At 44.4% G+C, this 22,275-nt stretch overlaps 2 protein-coding genes across 4 annotated transcripts in view; one reads left to right on the top strand and one right to left on the bottom strand.

Moving 5' to 3' along the window:
- The window catches only part of polm (polymerase (DNA directed), mu), a 49,058-nt gene extending 36,039 nt beyond the window's left edge, over window positions 1-13,019 (top strand). For all 3 annotated transcript variants that reach the window (XM_059966615.1, XM_059966596.1, XM_059966604.1), the window contains exons 10-12: window positions 883-1,212; window positions 3,912-3,995; window positions 12,465-13,019. In XM_059966615.1, coding sequence (XP_059822598.1) covers window positions 883-1,212; window positions 3,912-3,995; window positions 12,465-12,551 — 501 coding nt within the window. In that variant the 3' untranslated portion in view covers window positions 12,552-13,019. The remainder of the gene's footprint in view (window positions 1-882; window positions 1,213-3,911; window positions 3,996-12,464) is intronic.
- On the bottom strand, window positions 4,007-9,056 carry LOC132392554 (uncharacterized). The gene is made up of 5 exons (XM_059966583.1): window positions 8,887-9,056; window positions 8,185-8,742; window positions 7,528-7,914; window positions 7,051-7,176; window positions 4,007-6,510 (listed from the first exon to the last, which is right to left on the bottom strand). Exons 1-5 carry the CDS (start codon window positions 8,998-9,000, stop codon window positions 6,022-6,024), a joined length of 1,674 nt encoding a protein of 557 aa, XP_059822566.1. The 5' UTR covers window positions 9,001-9,056; the 3' UTR covers window positions 4,007-6,021.
- Window positions 13,020-22,275: the final 9,256 nt, after the last annotated feature.

The raw sequence follows: 22,275 nt of genomic DNA, 5'->3' as shown, positions 1-22,275 counted from the left end.
GTGCATTATCCAGATTTATTAGAGGGAGATTCAAAATTCTGTGACAAGCAATAGTCCCAAAGCTCAAAGAAAGCATGCTGAAAATAAGATGAAAATCTGAAGGCTGAGGGAGGTCAAAACTAGAAGAAGGAGGCAGTTATAAAACTCTGTCACAGATTACTAATCCTCTAATTCTCCTTGAAGTCCCTATGGGAACTTGTTTTAGTTGGGGGGTTTAATTTGTGGAAAGTTAGACTTCAGTTTAGTCCTTGAGTACTTCTCATTTTTGTTTTTTCCCTTGATGCTATCTGCCTTGGTATGACTAGATAATATCATTGAACCTTCATCATTTAGAGTAATAACTAGGTGGGAATGTAATTTTATTCCTATCCACCTCTTAATTTTTGATCAGCTTTATTTTTCTTTATTCTGCATGTTTCGAAGTTATTCATCAAATCGTAGCCAAAATAAAACTGATTATATTTTTCTGCTGGGTTTTCCAGCTGATAGATCGGCATACTATTTTCATGGTAGCAAGGAACAGATTTGTAAATTGAAGACATGTATCCAAAAAGTTGTGGGTGTTTTAGTGAATATTTGTAAAGGGTAGGTTTGTAAATCAGAAAATACCTGTATATCTTGTCACCATATTGTTGACGCCTAGATTTTTAATATTTCTTGTGTGCTTGTCTATAACTTGTATTAAGATTTGTTTTGGAAGATTTGTGGGAATACTTTGTAAGGCAAAGTTTATTGTGAAAATGTTCTTTAAGCATTACTGACAGTTTAGGAAATGTTTTTGTTTTGTGACAGCAATGTTTTTAATGAACGTTATCAATAATCCAAATGTTTTCCATGGTAAAGATTTAACAAAACCTTGTTTCTGTTTTGCAATTATTTCAGGGTCTTATATTGTATGGTGACATCACAGGCAGCAGTCACAAAGGGAGAAGGAAGGAGTCTGAGATTTTTGATCATTTTGAAAAGTGTCTTTCTATCTTTGGGCTGAAGAAAGAGTTCGTAAATGATTTAGAATCTAAGAATCTGAGGAACTGTGACTCTTTGTCTGGAGACGAGACTCAGGGAATTGGTCTTGCTGACCATAAAGATGCTGCTCAACAGGTGACAGTGGCTGCAGCATGCAATAAAGACTGGAAGGCTGTGAGAGTGGACTTAGTTGTTGTTCCCTACAGTCAGTATGCTTATGCCTTGTTGGGATGGACAGGTTCACGGGTAAGTATAACAAAACACAGCAGTTTAATTTGGGCAATATAAACAAAATTATTTTAGATTGATCAACACCTTAAAAAAATATTTTGAAACAATCACAACTGTCAGAATTGACAGATTTTTAAATTAAAACCTTAACTTCCTCAGAATATTAATGAAGGCTATTCAGGCACTGGTAGAAAGAGGAAAAGGGCTAACGTTTCAGGATGAAGACCCTTCATCAATATTGTGACAAATATTAGCGTTTGAAAAGAAATTTAAAGGTTTTAACTTAAAATTCTGTCAATTCACTTTTCTAATTTTTTATGTCAGATTTATTTTTAAAAATTCCTTCTACTGTAAGATTTCTAGTCTGTTCAGTTGAAGATGCTTAGTGACCGAATGTGTAATAGTGTTTGTACAGTGACACTGGACCTACCTAAGTGTCACCTGCTCACCTCAATATTGTTTGTAGTGCTTCTGGTTCTCAAGGTTGAGAGCTCCCCCTCTCAGCTGTAAGGTGCTGTTAGAGCTGTTTCTCTTGCACAATGGAACTTCCATGCACTTGGTCATTTTCATCGAGCCGGCTCTTATGTGCCTTTTCCCAGGTGCTCAGTATGATGGACTTCAAGGCAGCACATATGTTATGGATGTTCTGGGTCTCCTGTAAGCAGAGAGATCACAGATCGCCTGTGAGGTGCTGGCTGAGAAGAGCTGCCTGTGCAGGATCCTCTGAGCTTGACTCTGGTTTTCTGTCGATGCTGATAGAAGTCAGCAGATTAGACAGTGATCAGCTTAGCATCCATCTCTACCTGCCACAGTATGGGCGGTGGTGTAATCTGACAAATACTGGTACGAGGACGGGTACTAGTGCTTGAACCTGGTACATTGCCATATGGTTACGTGATTGACTGCTAAACCAAAGTGTTGGTTATGACAAGCAATGTCAGACGAGGCTAGAGAGGAAACACGTTCCAACTGGAAAGAATCATTGACATACTATATGTCGTGAAATTTGTTGTTTTATGGCAACATTGCAGTGCAAGGCTTCAGAAACTACTATAAAGTTACAATAATAAGTAAATCGTGCAGAAATGGAGTAGCAAAGTAGAGCCCATAGATTGATGGGCCACTCAGACATCTGATGGCATAGGGGAAGAAGCTGTTCCTCAAACACTGAGTGCGGGTCTCAGGCTCCTGTACCACTTCCCTGATAGTAGTAAGGACAGGGGGGCATGTCCATGGTGGTAAGGGTCTTCCGTATTGGAAGCTAACTCCTTTCGAAGGTGGAAGACTGAGTACGGTGCACCAACGTATAAGCCATGAGAAATCTTGGCCAACCTGGTGACCTGGTATGGAGAGCTAAATTGACAAAATATTCTTCCCTTTTGATTATGATCAAAGAGTTCCCATGTTAGTGCATTTTTTCCTTATCACCTCATACAGAAATGTTCTTCCAGCTGGATTATAGTTCCAGTGATATTGACTTAACTCCTTTGTCCTGCTTCAATCACTGTAACTGTTAGTTTTTGATCTTCCTGTCCATATTAAAAGTGTCTATTGACTCCATTTTGGTTTGCCAATGAACTGGAGACAGGAACTAATGGGTGACACTTCCGGTTGGATTCAAAGTATATAGTCTGCACAGCTGTTTTGGTTAAAAGGAGGTGTGATGAACCTCGCAGCTCCTGATCAAAACTGCAGCAACTTCTCCCTATAAAACAGGGCCATTTCCTTCGCAACATCTGAGGGAAATTTGTTCTTCATTTGTAAATTAATCACAATGTTATCCCTAGCTGTGATTCATTGGTGGGGGTGGGGAGGGAGGTGTGAGGAATTAATTGATCATCCCCATTCTGGTGAGAAAAGTGTATCATTGTAGACTACAATCAAATATTATTGCTTAACATTTATGATCACCTTCACAAGACTAACTATGTATGAATTGGAAATCAGAGTTAGAAACGGTATGTTCTCCTCCAGTAGTGAGGGGTTTAATTTTGACTGAACTAAGATTGAACTTATGTTGATCAAAACAGTTCAGACAACAGATCAATGACCTCAAAGTTTCAAAGAAAATATTTTATTTGGATCTATGTTTAACTGTAAAGCTGGTTTGTCTTGACACGTTTGACTTAAAAAAAAGGAAAATGCTGAAACACTTAGCAAGTCAGGCAGCATCTGTGGGTGGTGACAGTAACAGGTCAAAAATCCTCTATCAGAATTTAAGTTCTTCCAGCATTTCCAGTATGTTCAGATTCCCAGCATCTGCAGCTTCTGAATTTTCTCCCTGTAATAATACATGGAACTGTTCGAACTGTTGGAACAGCTCCCTCAGTAGTGCTGCAGCACTTAACTCTCCCAGAGCAGGGAGGTCCCAACTTACAACAAGTTAACCAATTTCAGCTGGAGTAATAGGAAATTACCTTTCACATCTGTACCCTGGAGTGAGGGACAACACCATACCCATGAGTTTCCAATTGAACATTAAATGCACCGCTCCTGTAAGGGAGTTAGTGAGCAGGCTTTATTTTGGAGCTGGAAATTTTTTGGGTAAAGCCAGTACTCTACACAAGCAGAAGTTGAAGGAAGATGGGTAACTGGTTAGACTGTTAATGCATACTCTGGAAATGCAGTGAAACCGATTTCACTCTGTTCCACTGAATTGCTCGGAGAAATCGCCCCATTTTGGATGCAAGTGGCTTGTTCTTTCTGTCTTGCAGCTCTTTGAACGAGACCTACGCAGATATGCCAAGCATTTGAAGAACATGAGTCTGAGCAGCCATTCTTTGTTTGACATTGAGCAGGTAGGAAGTAATCAAAACTCCCCCCTCAGTCTGCTGAACGGTATTGAAGGAAGGCAGTCTGAAGTGCTGACTGTGACTGTGCAGCAGCTCAGACAGGGTAAACTGTGTGGTCTGATTCTTAGCACCATAGAGCATCACAGCACAGTACAGGCCCTTCAGCCCTCCATGTTGTGCCAACCCATATAATCCTTTAAAAAAAAGTACTAAACCCACACTACCCCTTAACCCTCGATTTTTCTTTCATCCATGTGCCTGTCCAAGAGGATCTTAAATACCCCTAATGTTTTAGCCTCCACCACCATCCCTGGCAAGTCATTCCAGGCACTCACAACCCACTGTGTTTATATATTTAAGAAAAACAGCAACAACAACAACAACAATTTACCCCTGATGTCTCCCCCAAACTTCCCTCCCTCAATTTTGTACATATGCCCTCTGGTGTGTGCTATCGGTGCACCATTGAGATTGTGCTGATTTCCTCTCTGTACGGGGCACCACTTCCCCACTTCTAATGTTAACATTATTCTCGGGCTGCACAGGTGGTGCTGGAGTGTGTGTGTGTGGTCACTACATTCTCTTTATGGCCCCATGGGTTATTCCTGGATATTTAGATTTCCTAATACATGCTAAGGTTTTGTTCAAAGGTTACTTGATGCTGTGGATTACTGCTAGTGAATGTAAATGGTAAAAGAATCAAAGGGAGAGAGTCCACAAGTTACGAACGTCGGACTTACGGACAACTCGTATTTACGAACCGAGGAAGGAGAACGCCGTCCGCCATTTTAAGTCGTTGCTGTTGACACTGTGTTGAGTGTTTAACTTTGTATTTGGCTTAAATTTTTCTTAGTAAGATTCACGCTGACCCCCCCCCCCCCACCGTTTTGGTCAGCTGGTGGTGCAGTGAGATCAGCGCCGGGCTGGAGAACGGAGGTTTGCGAGTTCGATCCAGTGACAGACCACTCCCGTGCTGTGTTGATGTTGATCCAGTGACTCCCGTACCATCCGTACCAGATTGATGTCGAACTCGCAACTCGACCTCGTAAAAAAACACTGCCACCTCCGGTTTAAATTCCCACACGGAATATTGTGGAGGATCAAATACCCATTTAGCCTGTCTCAGTGCGCTAGACTTTCGAACCCGGGGGATTCAGAGCGGCGGTCCTTAGGACCCAGTGGACCTCGGGAGTCGGTGCAGCTCTGGACCCACCGCCCGCAGTGTTTCTGTTCCATTGACAGGAAGCGATCGCGATTGAAAATAAAGTGGAAATAATAAAGCGTTTGGAAAGGGCTGAAACGCCATCGGTCATTAGGCTACAGTCGGTCAACAATCGGAACAATTTTAAAGGATAAAGTGAGGATAATGGAGCATGTGAAAGGCCCTGCCCTGATGAAAGCTACAATTATTACCAAGCAATGCAGTGGTTTAATTATTGAAATACATACGTTTCTTAAGTGTTTTATATGCATAGAAAGGTAAAATATATACTATATACTAAGATAAACGTTTGACTAACTGACGCTAAATAATACTGGATGTACTTGTTCCGACTTGTGTACAAATCTGACTTAAAGATGGACTCAGGAATGGAACTCGTACGTAACCCGGGGACTTCCTGTAAAGGAAAATGAGTGGTATTGATGGACAGTTCTTCTAGGAGTCAGCAGGACTCAATGAGCTGAATGGTGGCTACTGTGTCAAGTTAAAACAATAGCACAGCATTTCCACATGATTAATTAAACCACACAATTATCCACATGAAACAAGACTTCAGGTTTCTTCACATTAGCATTGTACAATGCAGTAGTATGTCAGCACATCTTTAAATTAATTTTTTGGGGTTGGGTATTGCTGGAAAGGACAGTATTTAGAATCATACCATTAGCTGAGTTCAGCCATGCGCACTGTGTTACGTAGCAAACTAGTCCCATGTGCCCTCAGCTGGCTGCTAACTTTGTTCACCTCCCCTTTCCATGTACCAGTCCAGTGAATTTTAAGTGTTACTAAGGTGCCCGCTGGCAGCTCATTTCAAAAACACCCCACCATTTCCACTGGCAGCTCATTCCAGATACACACCACCGACACCTCATTCCACATACACACCACCGACACCTCATTCCAAATACACATCACCGACCCATCATTCCAAATACACACCACCGACACCTCATTCCAAATACACACCACCGACACCTCATTCCAAATACACACCACCGACACCTCATTCCAAATACACATCACCGACCCATCATTCCAAATACACATCACCGACACCTCATTCCACATACACACCACCGACACCTCATTCCAAATACACACCACCGACACCTCATTCCAAATACACACCACCGACACCTCATTCCAAATACACATCACCGACCCATCATTCCAAATACACACCACCGACACCTCATTCCAAATACACACCACCGACACCTCATTCCAAATACACACCACCGACACCTCATTCCAAATACACATCACCGACCCATCATTCCAAATACACATCACCGACACCTCATTCCACATACACACCACCGACACCTCATTCCAAATACACACCACCGACACCTCATTCCAAATACACACCACCGACACCTCATTCCAAATACACATCACCGACCCATCATTCCAAATACACACCACCGACACCTCATTCCAAATACACACCACCGACACCTCATTCCAAATACACACCACCGACACCTCATTCCAAATACACACCACCGACACCTCATTCCAAATACACATCACCGACCCATCATTCCACATACACACCACCGACACCTCATTCCAAATACACACCACCGACACCTCATTCCAAATACACACCACCGACACCTCATTCCGAATACACACCACCGACACCTCATTCCGAATACACACCACCGACACCTCATTCCGAATACACACCACCGACAGCTCATTCCGAATACACACCACCGACAGCTCATTCCGAATACACACCACCGACACCTCATTCCGAATACACACCACCGACACCTCATTCCAAATACACACCCCCGACACCTCGTTCCGAATACACACCACCGACACCTCATTCCAGATACACACCACCATCATCTCCAACAACTCATTCCGAATACACATCACCGTCACCTCATTCCGAACACACACTACCATCGTCTCCAACAACTCATTCTGAATACACACCACCGACACCTCATTCCACATACACACCACCGACACCTCATTCCAAATACACACCACCGACACCTCATTCCACATACACACCACCGACACCTCATTCCACATACACACCACCGACACCTCATTCCACATACACACCACCGACACCTCGTTCCGAATACACACCACCGACACCTCATTCCGAATACACACCACCGACACCTCATTCCGAATACACACCCCCGACACCTCATTCCGAATACACACCACCGACAGCTCATTCCGAATACACACCACCGACACCTCATTCCGAATACACACCCCCGACACCTCATTCCGAATACACACCCCCGACACCTCATTCCGAATACACACCACCGACACCTCATTCCAGATACACACCACCATCATCTCCAACAACTCATTCCGAATACACATCACCGTCACCTCATTCCGAACACACACTACCATCGTCTCCAACAACTCATTCTGAATACACACCACCGACACCTCATTCCACATACACACCACCGACACCTCATTCCAAATACACACCACCGACACCTCATTCCACATACACACCACCGACACCTCATTCCGAATACACACCACCGACACCTCATTCCGAATACACACCCCCGACACCTCGTTCCGAATACACACCACCGACACCTCATTCCAGATACACACCACCATCATCTCCAACAACTCATTCCGATTACACATCACCGTCACCTCATTCCGAACACACACTACCATCGTCTCCAACAACTCATTCTGAATACACACCACCGACACCTCATTCCGAATACACACCACCGACACCTCATTCCACATACACATCACCGACACCTGATTCCGAATACACACCACCGACACCTCATTCCACATACACACCACCGACACCTCGTTCCGGATACACACCACCGACCCCTCATTCCGAATACACACCACCGACCCCTCATTCCACATACACACCACCGACCCATCATTCCAAATACACACCACCGACACCTCATTCCACATACACATCACCGACACCTCATTCCGAATACACATCACCGACACCTCATTCCAAATACACATCACCGACCCCTCATTCCGAATACACACCACCGACACCTCATTCCACATACACACCACCGACACCTCATTCCGAATACACATCACCGACCCATCATTCCACATACACACCACCGACACCTCATTCCAAATACACATCACCGACCCATCATTCCAAATACACACCACCGACACCTCATTCCAAATACACACCACCGACACCTCATTCCGAATACACACCCCCGACACCTCGTTCCGAATACACACCACCGACACCTCATTCCAGATACACACCACCATCATCTCCAACAACTCATTCCGAATACACGTCACCGTCACCTCATTCCGAACACACACTACCATCGTCTCCAACAACTCATTCTGAATACACACCACCGACACCTCTTTCCGAATACACACCACCGACACCTCATTCCGAATACACACCACCGACACCTCATTCCGAATACACATCCCCGACACCTCATTCCGAATACACACCACCGACACCTCATTCCGAATACACACCCCCGACACCTCATTCAGAATACACATCACCGACACCTCATTCCGAATACACACCCCCGACACCTCATTCCGAACACACACTACCATCGTCTCCAACAACTCATTCTGAATACACACCACTGACACCTCATTCCGAATACACACCACCGACACCTCGTTCCGGATACACACCACCGACACCTCATTCCAGATACACACCACCATCATCTCCAACAACTCATTCCGAATACACATCACCGTCACCTCATTCCGAACACACACTACCATCGTCTCCAACAACTCATTCTGAATACACACCACCGACACCTCGTTCCGAATACACATCACCGACACCTCATTCCACATACACACCACCGACACCTCATTCCACATACACACCACCGACACCTCATTCCACATACACATCACCGTCACCTCATTCCGAACACACACTACCATCGTCTCCAACAACTCATTCTGAATACACACCACCGACACCTCATTCCGAATACACACCACCGACACCTCATTCCACATACACACCACCGACACCTCATTCCACATACACACCACCGACACCTCATTCCAAATACACATCACCGACACCTCATTCCACATACACACCACCGACACCTCATTCCACATACACACCACCGACACCTCATTCCACATACACACCACCGACACCTCATTCCACATACACACCACCGACACCTCATTCCGAATACACATCCCCGACACCTCATTCCGAATACACACCACCGACACCTCATTCCGAATACACACCCCCGACACCTCATTCAGAATACACATCACCGACACCTCATTCCGAACACACACTACCGACACCTCATTCCACATGCACACCACCGACACCTCATTCCACATACACACCACCGACACCTCATTCCACATACACACCACCATCATCTCCAACAACTCATTCCGAATACACATCACCATCACCTCATTCCGAACACACACTACCATCGTCTCCAACAACTCATTCTGAATACACACCACCGACACCTCATTCCGAATACACACCACCGACACCTCATTCCGAATACACACCACCGACACCTCGTTCCGAATACACACCACCGACACCTCGTTCCGAATACACACCACCGACATCTCATTCCGAATACACACCCCCGACACCTCATTCCGAATACACACCACCGACACCTCATTCCGAATACACACCCCCGACACCTCATTCAGAATACACACCACCGACACCTCATTCCGAATACACATCCCCGACACCTCATTCCGAATACACACCACCGACACCTCATTCCAAATACACACCACCGACACCTCATTCCGAACACACACTACCATCGTCTCCAACAACTCATTCTGAATACACACCACCGACACCTCATTCCGAATACACACCACCGACACCTCATTCCGAATACACATCACCGACACCTCATTCCGAATACACACCACCGACACCTCATTCCGAATACACACCACCGACACCTCATTCCGAATACACACCACCGACACCTCATTCCGAATACACACCACCGACACCTCATTCCGAATACACACCACCGACACCTCGTTCCGAATACACACCACCGACACCTCGTTCCGAATACACACCACCGACACCTCGTTCCGAATACACACCACCGACACCTCATTCCGAATACACACCACCGACACCTCATTCCGAATACACACCACCGACACCTCGTTCCGAATACACACCACCGACACCTCGTTCCGAATACACACCACCGACACCTCATTCAGAATACACATCACCGACACCTCATTCCAAATTCACACCACTATTCCCTTTGTTCTTTTTAAATCTCTTGTTGCTGGTCTTGTTTATAACACTCTTCCTGAAAAAAAGTCTTCCTGCTTTAATCCTGTCTATGCTCCTCATGATCTTATATACTTCAATCAGGTCACCAATCTCCAATGTTCCAGGGAATAAAGTCCTTGTCTGCACAATCTCTCCTTGTAACTGACTTGTATACCATGAGACTCAGGCCTCCAGTCCAAGAAGCAACTCTTAAACATCACCTCTGCTAGCTCCCACTGAGCCAATTATGAATACAGGCCAATAACTCCCAAAACCCATGCAATTTTCCCTTTCAGGCTAACTTGCCATGAGGGAACATGTCAAAGGCCTTATTGCTGTTAACATAGACAGCGTGCACTGATCTACTCTGATCTACCCTCTTTGTTTTCCCCCTGAATGAACTCCATTGGATTTATTGGGCATGACTTCCCATGCACAAAGCAGTGCTGATTGTCCCGAATCCAATCCTGTCTCTCCAAATGCTGCTAGATCCTGACCCTCGGAATTCCCTCCAGTAATTTATCCACCACTGATGTCAGACCCACTGGCCTGTAATTTCCTGTCTTGTTTTTGCTACCTTTTTTAAACAAGAGTTTGTTGTCTGTTTCTAACTGAGGTGATAAGCTCCTTCTGGTGAAAATGCCTTCTCAGTTCTTGGGCCGGGAGTTTCCAGCATTTAGCTCAGGTGAAAGTGAAGGAGCAGAAATTTGTGTCTAACTGGCAATGTTGTCCAACTTGGACTGGAGGTTGCAGATGATGGTGTTACCCTAAGTCTGTTGTCCTCATCCTCATCCATCTTGGTGATGGAGTTAGGGGACCCTTGCCTGGGTGAGTGACTGCAGTGTGTTCTGTTAAAGGTACACGATTGAGCCACTGTGTGAGGGTTCAAATAGTTCAATATAGATTTATTATCAAAGTGCGTATATGTCACCATATTCAATCACTACCTGGGGTTGAGAAGGGTGGATGAGTTGCCATTTAAAAGTGATTAATTACCCTGGACTATTTGTCATCTTGAATATCATTCAAGCTGCACTCAACCAGGCAGGTGAAGAGTATGACATCACAATACTGACCTTGGCCTTGCAGATAGTGCAGAGGAGGCAATGAGGAGCTGCTGGTGGACCTGAGGAGGGCCAAGCCACCGGTGACCCCTGTTTCCATCCAAGGGGTCAGTGTGGACATGGTGGAGGATTACAAATACCTGGGGATACGAATTGACAATAAACTGGACTGGTCAAAGAACACTGAGGCTGTCTACAAGAAGGGTCAGAGCCGTCTCTATTTCCTGAGGAGACTGAGGTCCTTTAACATCTGCCGGACGATGCTGAGGATGTTCTACGAGTCTGTGGTGGCCAGTGCTATCATGTTTGCTGTTGTGTGCTGGGGCAGCAGGCTGAGGGTAGCAGACACCAACAGAATCAACAAACTCATTCGTAAGGCCAGTGATGTTGTGGGGGTGGAACTGGACTCTCTGACGGTGGTGTCTGAAAAGAGGATGCTGTCCAAGTTGCATGCCATCTCCGATCCACTCCATAATGTACTGGTTAGGAGTACATTCAGCCAGAGACTCATTCCACCGAGATGCAACACTGAGCGTCATAGGAAGTCATTCCTACCTGTGGCCATCAAACTTTACAACTCCTCCCTCGGAGTGTCAGACATCCTGAGCCAATAGGCTGGTCCTGGACTTATTTCCACTTGGCATAATTTACTTATTTTTAATTTAATTATTTATGGTTTTATATTGCTGTATTTCTACACTATTCTTGGTTGGTGCAACTGTAACAAAACCCAATTTCCCTCGGGATCAATAAAGTATGTCTGTCATGTTTTTAGAATAAGCTATTATACAAGTGAAGGAATGTATTTCTTATTAATTATCAATAATGCTTGTTAATTTTCTTCCACGTTTCAGAATGCATTTTTGCCAGCTGCAACAGAAGAAGAAATCTTTGCACATCTAGGATTGGAGTATATACCACCTCATGAGAGGAATGCTTGATCGGCTGAGCTCAGGCCATAGGAATACACAAATACCGCAGAGAATGGTTCCGGAAGAAAATACTTGTAGCACTTTTGTCAATTTACACTGGGTAAAAGGTGGGCACTCACCCAGGACTGCTTCTGTACAGTAAGCTGTTGAATTTGTAATTCACAATGGTACAGATTGTTCAGCAGCTTGGATGTGGTTTCTGTCTAATGCATATCTGGGTGTGTATCAGTGGGTGAGTGGGATCACTGTCACTCCAGAGTCTCCTTTTTCAAGTTCAACTCAAGAAAAAGACACATAATGTCAGACATTGAGGGATCACTGCACTGTAAGAGTAGTGCAGTATCATGTATCCTCTAAGATGCAAGTGAAATACCCATGCTATTATCATCATAAAAGCATGAATTATCTTCCCAGGATCATGGTCATCTGAACTTTAATAACTAAATGGAATAAAATAAAAGCAATTTTAGTTGTTGATTTTTGTGGAATTCTCTGCACTGCATTTTCCACGTTGAAACGGTGACCACACTTCAAGCATGCTTCGTTTGCTGTAGAGTGGTTTGGCACAGACAGAGATTATGAAGGTAGTATGAAACAAGAAGCTGACAGAAAAATCCTGTTTTCCAGAATCTCTAATATTTTTTCCTTTCAAACTACCCAAGCTGGTTGATTCTTAAAATATTTAGATAGCAGTTTTAAAGTGATGATGAAGAACTACAGATCTTGGAGCAAGAAGACAAACTGCTGGAGCATTTGTTGAAGCAAAGAGATGGTTGCTGGTCGACTCTCTGCCTCTGACAATGCTGCATGACCCATTCAGTTCCCACAGCAGTTTTGCTGTTGCGTTTTGTGAAATAATTGTTCTACCATTCTTGTCCACTAGAGGGCAGCTGCAGACTAGGCATAGAGCACACGAGCAGCTGGAGTGAGTTGGCCTTAATCAGTACAATAATTTCTGTTGGTCCTCATTACACAAAGTAGAATAAGCAGAAATTCTGGAAATATGGTAAAAGTAAAATAAAAGCGGGTAGTAAAATTGATACAGTAAGACAAGACTGCAGTTATGGAACACAGATTCTGCAGATGCTGGAAATTATGAGCAACACCCACAAAATGCTGAAGGAATTAAGCAAGCCAAGCAGCATTGATGGATGTTAATAAACAGTGAAGATTTCAAGCCAAAATCCTTCATCAAGACTGGAAAGGAAGGGGACAGAGTTCAGAATAAGGTGAGGATGGGGAAAGGAGTAGTTAGTAGGTGATGAACAAGACTGGGTGGGTGGAGAGGAGTTGAAGTAAGAAGCTGGGAGGTGATTAGCAGAAGAGGTAAGGGACCGAAGAAGGAGGAAACTACTAGGAGAAGACAGTGGACCATGGAAGAAAAGGAAGGAGGAGGGGAACCAGAAAGAGGTGATGGGCAGCTGAGAAGACAAGAGGTGAGAAGGTAACCAGGATGAGGAATAGAAAAATAGAGTAGAGGTGAGTGGGAGAAATTACTACAAGTTAGAGAAATCAATGTCCATGCCATTGTTTTACCCCCAGATGCATAAAAAGTAAAAGAGGCAAGAGTGGATATTGGACTACTGAAAAAAATGATGCTGGGGTGGTAGTAATAGGGGACAGATAGTGGATGAACTTAATTTGTACAGAGTATGAGGTGTGGTTCCTCCAACCCAAGTTTGGCTGCATAGGAGGTTCTTGGACAGGCATAGGCCTGCCTAAGCTTATTTATATAGAGGCATCCATCAGAGAGGGTGCAACACTGGACCTCTTACTGGGGAATGAGGTAGGACAAGTGGTGGAAGTGTTGAGAACCTTGGGTCCAGTGACCATATCCTATTAGTTTTTAAATAGTTATGGAATAGGATATGACCAGTTCACAGTTTCAGGACCTGAACTGCAGCAGAATGAATTTTGAAGATATTGGTGGTCGGTTGGCTGAGATCATTTGCAGGGAAAGGAGTGTCGGCAAAGTGCGATGCCAAGAGTTCACAGCCTGCATGTTCCCATCAGGGTGAAACAGAAGGCTGGCATGTTTCAGGACACCTGGTTGCTGAGAGAGATTGAGGCTGTGGTTAAGGAGAGTCATACACTGCACATAAGCAATTGGCAACCTGTGAATCTCTTGTTAACTCAAGAAGTGTCGCAACACACTTAAGAGAGAAGTTGACAGAGCTAAAAGAGAATGTGAGAAGGATTTGGCAGGCAAGGTGAGGTAAAATCCCAAGAGATTCTAGGGAAACATTAAGACTAAAAGAGTGGCTATGCTGAAAATAGGTGGCTTTAAGTTTCAGCATAGCCCAATGGAAATGGTGAGAATTTTAATTAATTAGGGGAATGAGTGGTGTCGTCTTGGAACCTATATGGAGTAGCAGGGAGGTACTGGAAGCCTTCAGGTGGATGAATCCCCAGGGTCTTGTCCATACTGCACCAACTGCTGCCACTGGGTTATAAACGTGCAGGAGCAGTGTGTGGTTAAGTGCCTTGCTCAAGGTCACACACGCTGCCTCGGCTGAGGCTCGAACTAATGACCTTCAGATCACTAGCCCAAAGCCTTAACCACTTGGCCAACACAGACTAGGGTCTGACCTAGTGCATCCCTGGTGGGAAGCTAGAGAAGAAATAATGAAGGACCTTGCAGAGATTCTTGTGAGAAGAACAACCCGAGTTTGAATGTGCAGAAGACCAAGGAAATCATCGTGAGCTTCAGGAAGGTGCAGGTGAACCATCCCCCTCTGTAGACAGAGTTAAGTTCATCAAATTCCTGGGAGTTCACATCACAGAATATCACCTGCCTGAACAAGAAAGCACAGCAGCACCTCCACTTCCTCAGAAGACTGAGGCAAGCAAGACTCTCCCCCATCTTAACTGCATTCTCCAGGAGCACTCTGAGAGTGTCCTGACAAGTTGCATCTCCATCTGGTATGGGAGCAGTCAAATATCAGATGGAAATTCCTACAAAGGTCTGTGATAATGGCTAAGAGGATCATAGGGGTCTATTCCATCATCTAAATCATTGATAGGGAGCATAAAAAGAAGCAGTCCCAACACTGACCTCTGTGGAGCCCCACTAGTCACTGGCAGCCAAACAGACGAGGATTCTTTTATTCCCACTTGCTGCCTCCTACCGATCAGCTAATGCTCTAGCTATGTTAGTAAAATTCCTGTAATACCATGGGCTCTTAACTTGGTAAATGGCCTCATGTGTGGCACCTTGTTAAAGGCCTTCTAAAAGTACAAATATACAACATCCACTACATCCCCTTTATCTACCCTGCTTGAATGACCTCAAGAAATTCCAACAGGTTCGTCAGGCAGGATTTTCCCTTAAGGAAACCATGCTGACTTTGTACTATATTGTCCTGTGTCACCAAGTGCTCCATCACCTCATCCTTAACAATTGACTCTAACATTTTCCCAACCACTGAGGTCAGGCTTACTGGTCTATAATTTTCTTTTCTGCTGCCTTCCTCCTTTCTTAAAGAGTGGAGTGACATTTGCAATTTTCCAGTCCACTGGCACCATGTCAGAGTTCGATTTTTGAAAGATCATTTCTGATGCCACCACAATCTCTGACACTGCCTCTTTTAGATCCCTAGAGTGCAGTTTCCCTAGTCCAGGTGACTGGTGTACCTTCAGGTCTTCCAGCTTTTTGAGCACCTTCTCCCTTGTAATAGGAACTGCACTCACTTCTCTTCCTTCACACCCTTCAACACCTGGCACACTGCTAGTGTCCTCCACAGTGAAGACTGATGCAAAATACTCATTTAGTTCATCAGCCATCTCCTTGTCCCCCATTATTATTTCTCCTGCCTCGTCTTCTTGTGGTCCTCTATCCAATCCCATCCCTTTTTTATTTGAAAATACTTGAAAAAACTTTTACTGTCCTCTTTGATATTCTTTGCTAACTTGCTTTTATATTTCATCTTTTCCCTTCTAATGATTTTTTTTGTTGCTCTCTGTCAGTTTTTAAAAACTTGCCAATCCTCTATCTTCCCACTAATTTTTGCTTTGTTGTATGCCCTTTCTTTTGCTTTGACTTCCCTTGTCAGCCATTTGTCTCTAATTTCCATTAGTCAAGTCACTTTTATTGGCGACCATAACTGCTGGTACAGTACACAGTAAAAATGAAACAACATTTTTTTTCAGGACCATGGTGTTATATGACACAGTACAAAAACTAGACGGAACTACATAAAAAAACACAGGAAAAAACTACACTAGACTACAGACCTACCCAGGACTGCGTAAAGTGCACAAAACAGTGCAGGCATTACAATAAATAATAAACAGGACACTAGGGCAGTAAGGTGTCAGTCCAGGCTCTGGGTATTGAGGAGTCTGATACCTTTACTCCACTGAAACGTTGATACATCTGACTTGAGCTTCTCCCTCTCAAACTGCAGGATGAATTGTATCATACTATGATCACTGCTTTCCGAGAGCTTCATGATTTCAACCCACACTGACACCATCATTATCAACTGCCTTTACATCACCGCTCTGTTGCCTTCCCTGATTATTAGCACCACCTTTCCCCTTTCACCTATTCAGAGGGTATAGTGTACCACCTGAAATGTTGAGTTATTGCCCCTGGTTACCTTACAACCATGTTTCTCTCACAGCTACAGCAGGTTGGTGAGGCTGTACTGCATACTGCTTTACTCACCCTGTAATAGGAAAGAAATTGTCAAGAGGAAGAGGGTGCAGACTAGACTGAGTTATAGGGTGAGGTTAATCACATTGGATCCTTGGCATGTAAGAGAATGAAGGGGTGACCTCGTAGAAGTTTATAAAATCATGAGGGTTATGGCTAAGGCAGATAGTTTTTGGAGTCTAAAGTTAGAGGCCACAGGTACAAGATAAAAGTGGAGAGGTTTGATAAGAGAGCTGAGAGGTAACTTCCTTTGAGGTTAGTGAGTCCTCTGCCAGAGGAAGTGGTTGAGGAGGTTACTCTTGAAACAGATAAGCAGCCTTTGGTTTGGTACAAGGAGGAGAGGGGATGGGGCCAAACGCGGTAACTGGGTCTGACATGGACCAGTTTACCCAAGCAGCCTGTTTCCATGCTGTATTACTCTGTAATTGAACTACATCATACTGATCAACTCCTTTGTCTTGTTGCAAGTGCTTTAGCCTCCTGAGGAAGCAGAGTCGATGATGAGTTTTCTTGGCCTGGATACCAACATGGTTGGTCCAGGACAGAATATTAATAAGGTTCAAATAAAGACCATCGTGCTTTGATTTTTACAGCTCTGTTATGCAAATGTTCATTTAATCTCTTGTCCTCTCTTATTATACAGTGATGGTAAGTTTCCCTTCACTGTCCTATGCCACTGCTCTCTCAATTCCTGCTTTCTAATTAAATCTTTCATTCTTGGAGGCTTCTCCTCTCCCAGTTAGTTTATGACCTTGTCTAAAATTCCAGTTATGATTCACCAGGACACTGGTCCCAGCACGGACCACGTGAAGCGTGCCAATGGAATAACTTGCCTTCCTTGGTATTGCTGACAGTCTCCCATGAATACTTCCAACCAGTCAATTTACCTTCCTCATCTTCTCTAACTATTGGCAATTTAATCATGGTTCAGGTAATAATCCGGAGTTACGGAGGAGATGTCAGGGGTAAGTTTTTTACACAGAGAGTGGTGAGTGCGTGGAATGGGCTGCTGGCGACAGTGGTGGAGGCGGAAACGATAGGGTCTTTTAAGAGACTCCTGGATGGATACATGGAGCTTAGAAAAATAGTGAGCTTAGGTAGTTCTAAGGTAAGGACATGTTCAACACAGCTTTGTGGGCCAAAAGACCTGCATTGTGCTGTAGGTTTTCTATGTTTCTATCACCCTTTTGGTTTTTCTAAGTTTTGTCCTAGCTCCTCCTCACCCTTCAGTAGAGTATATTGCTGTTCATAGTTCAAAACATTCCATTTGCCTACTGGGTGTGAACTTCGCCAATAGCCGGTCCTGGTCCAACCTCAGCCAAGAGAGCTTACCAACACCTGGACTTCTTCAGGAGGCCTAAAGAAATTCAGCATGTCCCCCATGACTTCCACCACAGTTTATTCATGCAGCCGAGAAAGCGACCTATCTGGGTGCTTTCTGCCTCCCCCCCACCTCCCCATCAGACTGAAGATACCAATACAGCTCCTATCCCGCTCTTATCAGACTCTAGGTGCTGTAAGATGGACTCTTGATCTCACAGTCTACTCGTTATGATCTTGCACTTTATTATTAACTTACACTGTACTTTTCTTGGTAACTTTTTACACTTTATTCTGCACACAGCTTGATTTCTGTCCACTGTGTAATGATTTGATCTGTATGAAAGACAAGCTTTTCACTGTATCTCAGCACATGGGACAATAATAAACCAACACCAATACTAATTTCATGTATCAGAATATCCATATCTGGGCAATTTAAACATTGGCCCAGATAGTCTGGGGGCTTCTCTCTCCGCGACGCTGTCAGACTGCCCTCGGCTGCTGTGCTTCGTGTCTGCAAACTTTGCGGTGACTTGTCCCGCTAATATGATGAATTGAATACCAAGGCTTTGGGCCTGCTCCAGGCTGCTCTGGCAGACATCCACCTCTCCCAGAAGTCCCAGGAGTCTCCTGCATATTGATAGCGGCTTCCTGACACCCGCTAATTATATACAATATCCCCGAAAGATAGAGAGAGAGAGATAGCAAGAGTGTTCCAAAAAAAGAGAATATAAAACGTACTTCACCCCAGGCTACACTAAAGTGTACCCCTGCCTAATAGGGGTCAAAAATAATGACAGTGTTGCTCGCTGCACTGTTTGCAACAGTGACTTTTCTATTGCCCATGGTGGGTTAAAATATAAAAGACATGTTGAGGTGAGTTTAACAGGTGTCATTCGTTCATTAGCATAGCTAACGTTATTTAAACTAGCTGGCTAAGGAGCTAAGCCAGCTCTCTATTGCAGACATCCCATCTCTCCCGGAAGTTCCAGGAGTCTCCCGCAAATTGATGGTGCTACCTCCCTGGAATGAGTTTTTGCAGGGTGGGATGTCTGCTATGGTGATTTGGGTCTAAGAACCCGATTTGGTTTGGAATACACTTTCCGATGGCTTCTGTTGGTTATATGATGTGTTTTTCTCTCTTTCTCTGTGAGCGCGGGGGTGTGGGGGGGTTAGGGTTTGGTCTTTTTTTTAATTGGGTTCCTTGCTTTGCGACTGCCTGTAAACAGACTAATCTCAAGGTTGTATAATTTATTACATTCTTTGATAATAAATGCACTGCGAAACTGTGAATTTCCATGAGTGATACTCCATATCAGCCTCCTCCAGTTAGTAATGGTGGGGCAGCTTGAAACGGAGCCCTTTCCCCTCCAGAGTTTTGTTTCAGTGTGTCCTCGCTGCATTGGAACGCAGCGAACTGCAGCTTCAGTGCCACTCAGGGGTTTGTGGGGTGGGAAGGGGGGGGGGTACCAGCAGATTTTTGGCAAACCAAGATGCGATTCTTCACCAAGTTAATCTTCCAGTAGTGTCTGAGCGTCCCAGTGTGGGTTCCTGGAAGCATCTGACAAGGTGCGAAATGGTGGTTCAGGATGAACTTCGGCAAAGCACCCTTCTGCACCCTTTCTGTGAGAGACGGGTACCGCCGATGGAATGCAGCAACAAGTCCAAATCCACCTCTTACAATGTCGCTGACGTGGTGTGTACCTATCTGGGATCTTTTGATTTATTATTCGCACATGTACTTAAATACAATGAAAAGCTCATCTTGCACACTGCTCATACAGATCAGAGCATTACACAGAGCATTGAGCTAGAATGACAGGCTTCATCACTATCTAGTACAGAGGGGCCATTGCACAGGACCGAAAGAAGCTGCAGAAGGTTGTAAATCCAGTCGGCTCCATCTTGGATACTAGCCTACAAAGTACCCAGGACATCTTCAGGGAGTGGTGTCTCAGAGAGGCAGCATCCGTTATTAAGGACCTCCAGCACCCAGAGCATGCCCTTTTCTCGCTGTTATCATCAGGTAAGAGATACAGAAGCCTGAAGGCACACACTCAGCAATTAGGGAACAGCTTCTTCCCTTCTGCCATTCAAATCCTAAATGGACTTTGAATCTTTGGACTTTTTTAATATACAGTATTTCTGTTTCGCACATCTTAAAAAAAACCTATTCAATATACATAATTGATTTACTTGTTTATTTATTAATAAACCTGATTCTGATGAGGTAAAACAGTAACAATGCAGAATAAAATGCAACAACTGCAGAGAGAGTGCAGTGCAGGTCAACAATAAACTGCACAAGACCATGGCAGGGTAGACTATAAGGGATAAGATTTCATCTTATCGTACAAGAGAGCCACTCAAACGTTTGATGACAACAAGAGAAACGCTCTCCCTGAGTCTGGTGGTACATTGTTTCAGGCTTTTTCTAATCTTCTGTCTAATGGGAGAGGGGAGAATAGATAACGACTGGGGTGAGTGAGGTCTTTAATTATGCTGGCTGTGCTCCCAAGGAAGGGAGGAGTCCACAGAGGGGAGGCTGGTTCCAGGCTGCGTCCACCACTCTCTGCATTTCTCGCAGTCACGTGCCGACCAGTTGCCATTCCGATCCTGTCCTTGTGTGCAGACCCACACGAGGCAGCCATCAGGATAAAGCACAACGGGCCTCCCACTTCCTTCCGAATGCCTCTGCCAGCCTTGTCCCTTTGTGATCAGCAGGCTGTGGCTTGGTAGAAGGCACCAGAGGGAGGTGCTGGGGGGTGCTGGTTGTCAGATTGCAGGTCTGTGACCAGTGGTGCTCTCCAGGATGGCCACTGGGTGTGTCACACAGCATTAATGATTGGGATGACAATGCAGTTAGCACGATCAGTATGTTTGCAGATGAGTAATGAAGAAGGTTGTCTGAGATGACAACAAGATCCAGATCAACTGGGAAAGTGGGCCGACGCAAGTTAACTTGGACAAGTGCAAAATGTGGCTTTTTTTTCAGTTAAACCAGGGCAAGACATACACAGTAAATGGCAGGACCTTGGCAAGAGTTGTCGAACAAAGAGCCAAAGGTTTATGAAGAAATTAGCTCCTCTAAAGGGCAGGCAGAAATTAGACAAGGCAGGCTTTGTAATGTCATGTTACAAGACATCGGCAAACTCACACTTATGAGCATCATGTGCAGCTTTGGTCGGCAAGCTACAGGAAGGATGTATTAATATGGAAAGGATTCAGAGAAGATTCATAAGGATGTTACCAAGGATGGTTTGAGTTTCTAAGGAGAGGCTGGATAGGCCAGAGATGTCCTTTTTTTCCCTAGAGGATAATAGGCTGAGGGGTGATCTTATAAAATCAAGATGGGCAAAATATTGCCGTAAAGTAAGTCAGGGTCTTTGTACATGCAGCTTCTGCACTAGGAAGAAAGATGCAGTGTTGTCTCTAATTGCAAAATAGAAAGGGTATAGAAGTAGTGAAATCATATTACCACTGTACATTAGTGAGATCACACCGAAGTAGTGTATATAGCTTTGGTCCTATTTAAGAAAAATTATACTTGCATTGGAGCATATTCAGCTAACTTTTACTTATTAATTGGAATGAGTTGAGCTTGTTGGCCTTTCACATACTATGTATTTCCAGTTCTCCTTTCTCACTGTCAGAGGAAGTATTATGAACGTGGTCTTGAGGTTTTATAGTCTTTTTGCTCTGTTTCCTATGTTTAAAAAATAAGACCGATATTAGATTTTCCCTGGTGATTTC

The sequence above is a fragment of the Hypanus sabinus genome, chromosome 1, assembly GCF_030144855.1.
Source record: "Hypanus sabinus isolate sHypSab1 chromosome 1, sHypSab1.hap1, whole genome shotgun sequence".
Taxonomy (NCBI): domain Eukaryota; kingdom Metazoa; phylum Chordata; class Chondrichthyes; order Myliobatiformes; family Dasyatidae; genus Hypanus; species Hypanus sabinus.
Note: the sequence above shows the minus strand (reverse complement) of the source record. Positions and strands in the feature narration are given on the sequence as shown.

Coding starts and splice junctions, on each gene's coding strand:
- LOC132392554 (XM_059966583.1), bottom strand. CDS start 9,000: ATGGTAGTGTGTGTTCGGAATGAGGTGACGGTGATGTGTATTCGGAAT. Junction 7,915..8,184: donor TGATGTGTATTCGGAATGAG/GTGTCGGTGATG, acceptor ATTCAGAATGAG/TTGTTGGAGACGATGGTAGT. Junction 6,511..7,050: donor TGGTGTGTATCTGGAATGAG/GTGTCGGTGGTG, acceptor ATGTGGAATGAG/GTGTCGGTGATGTGTATTTG.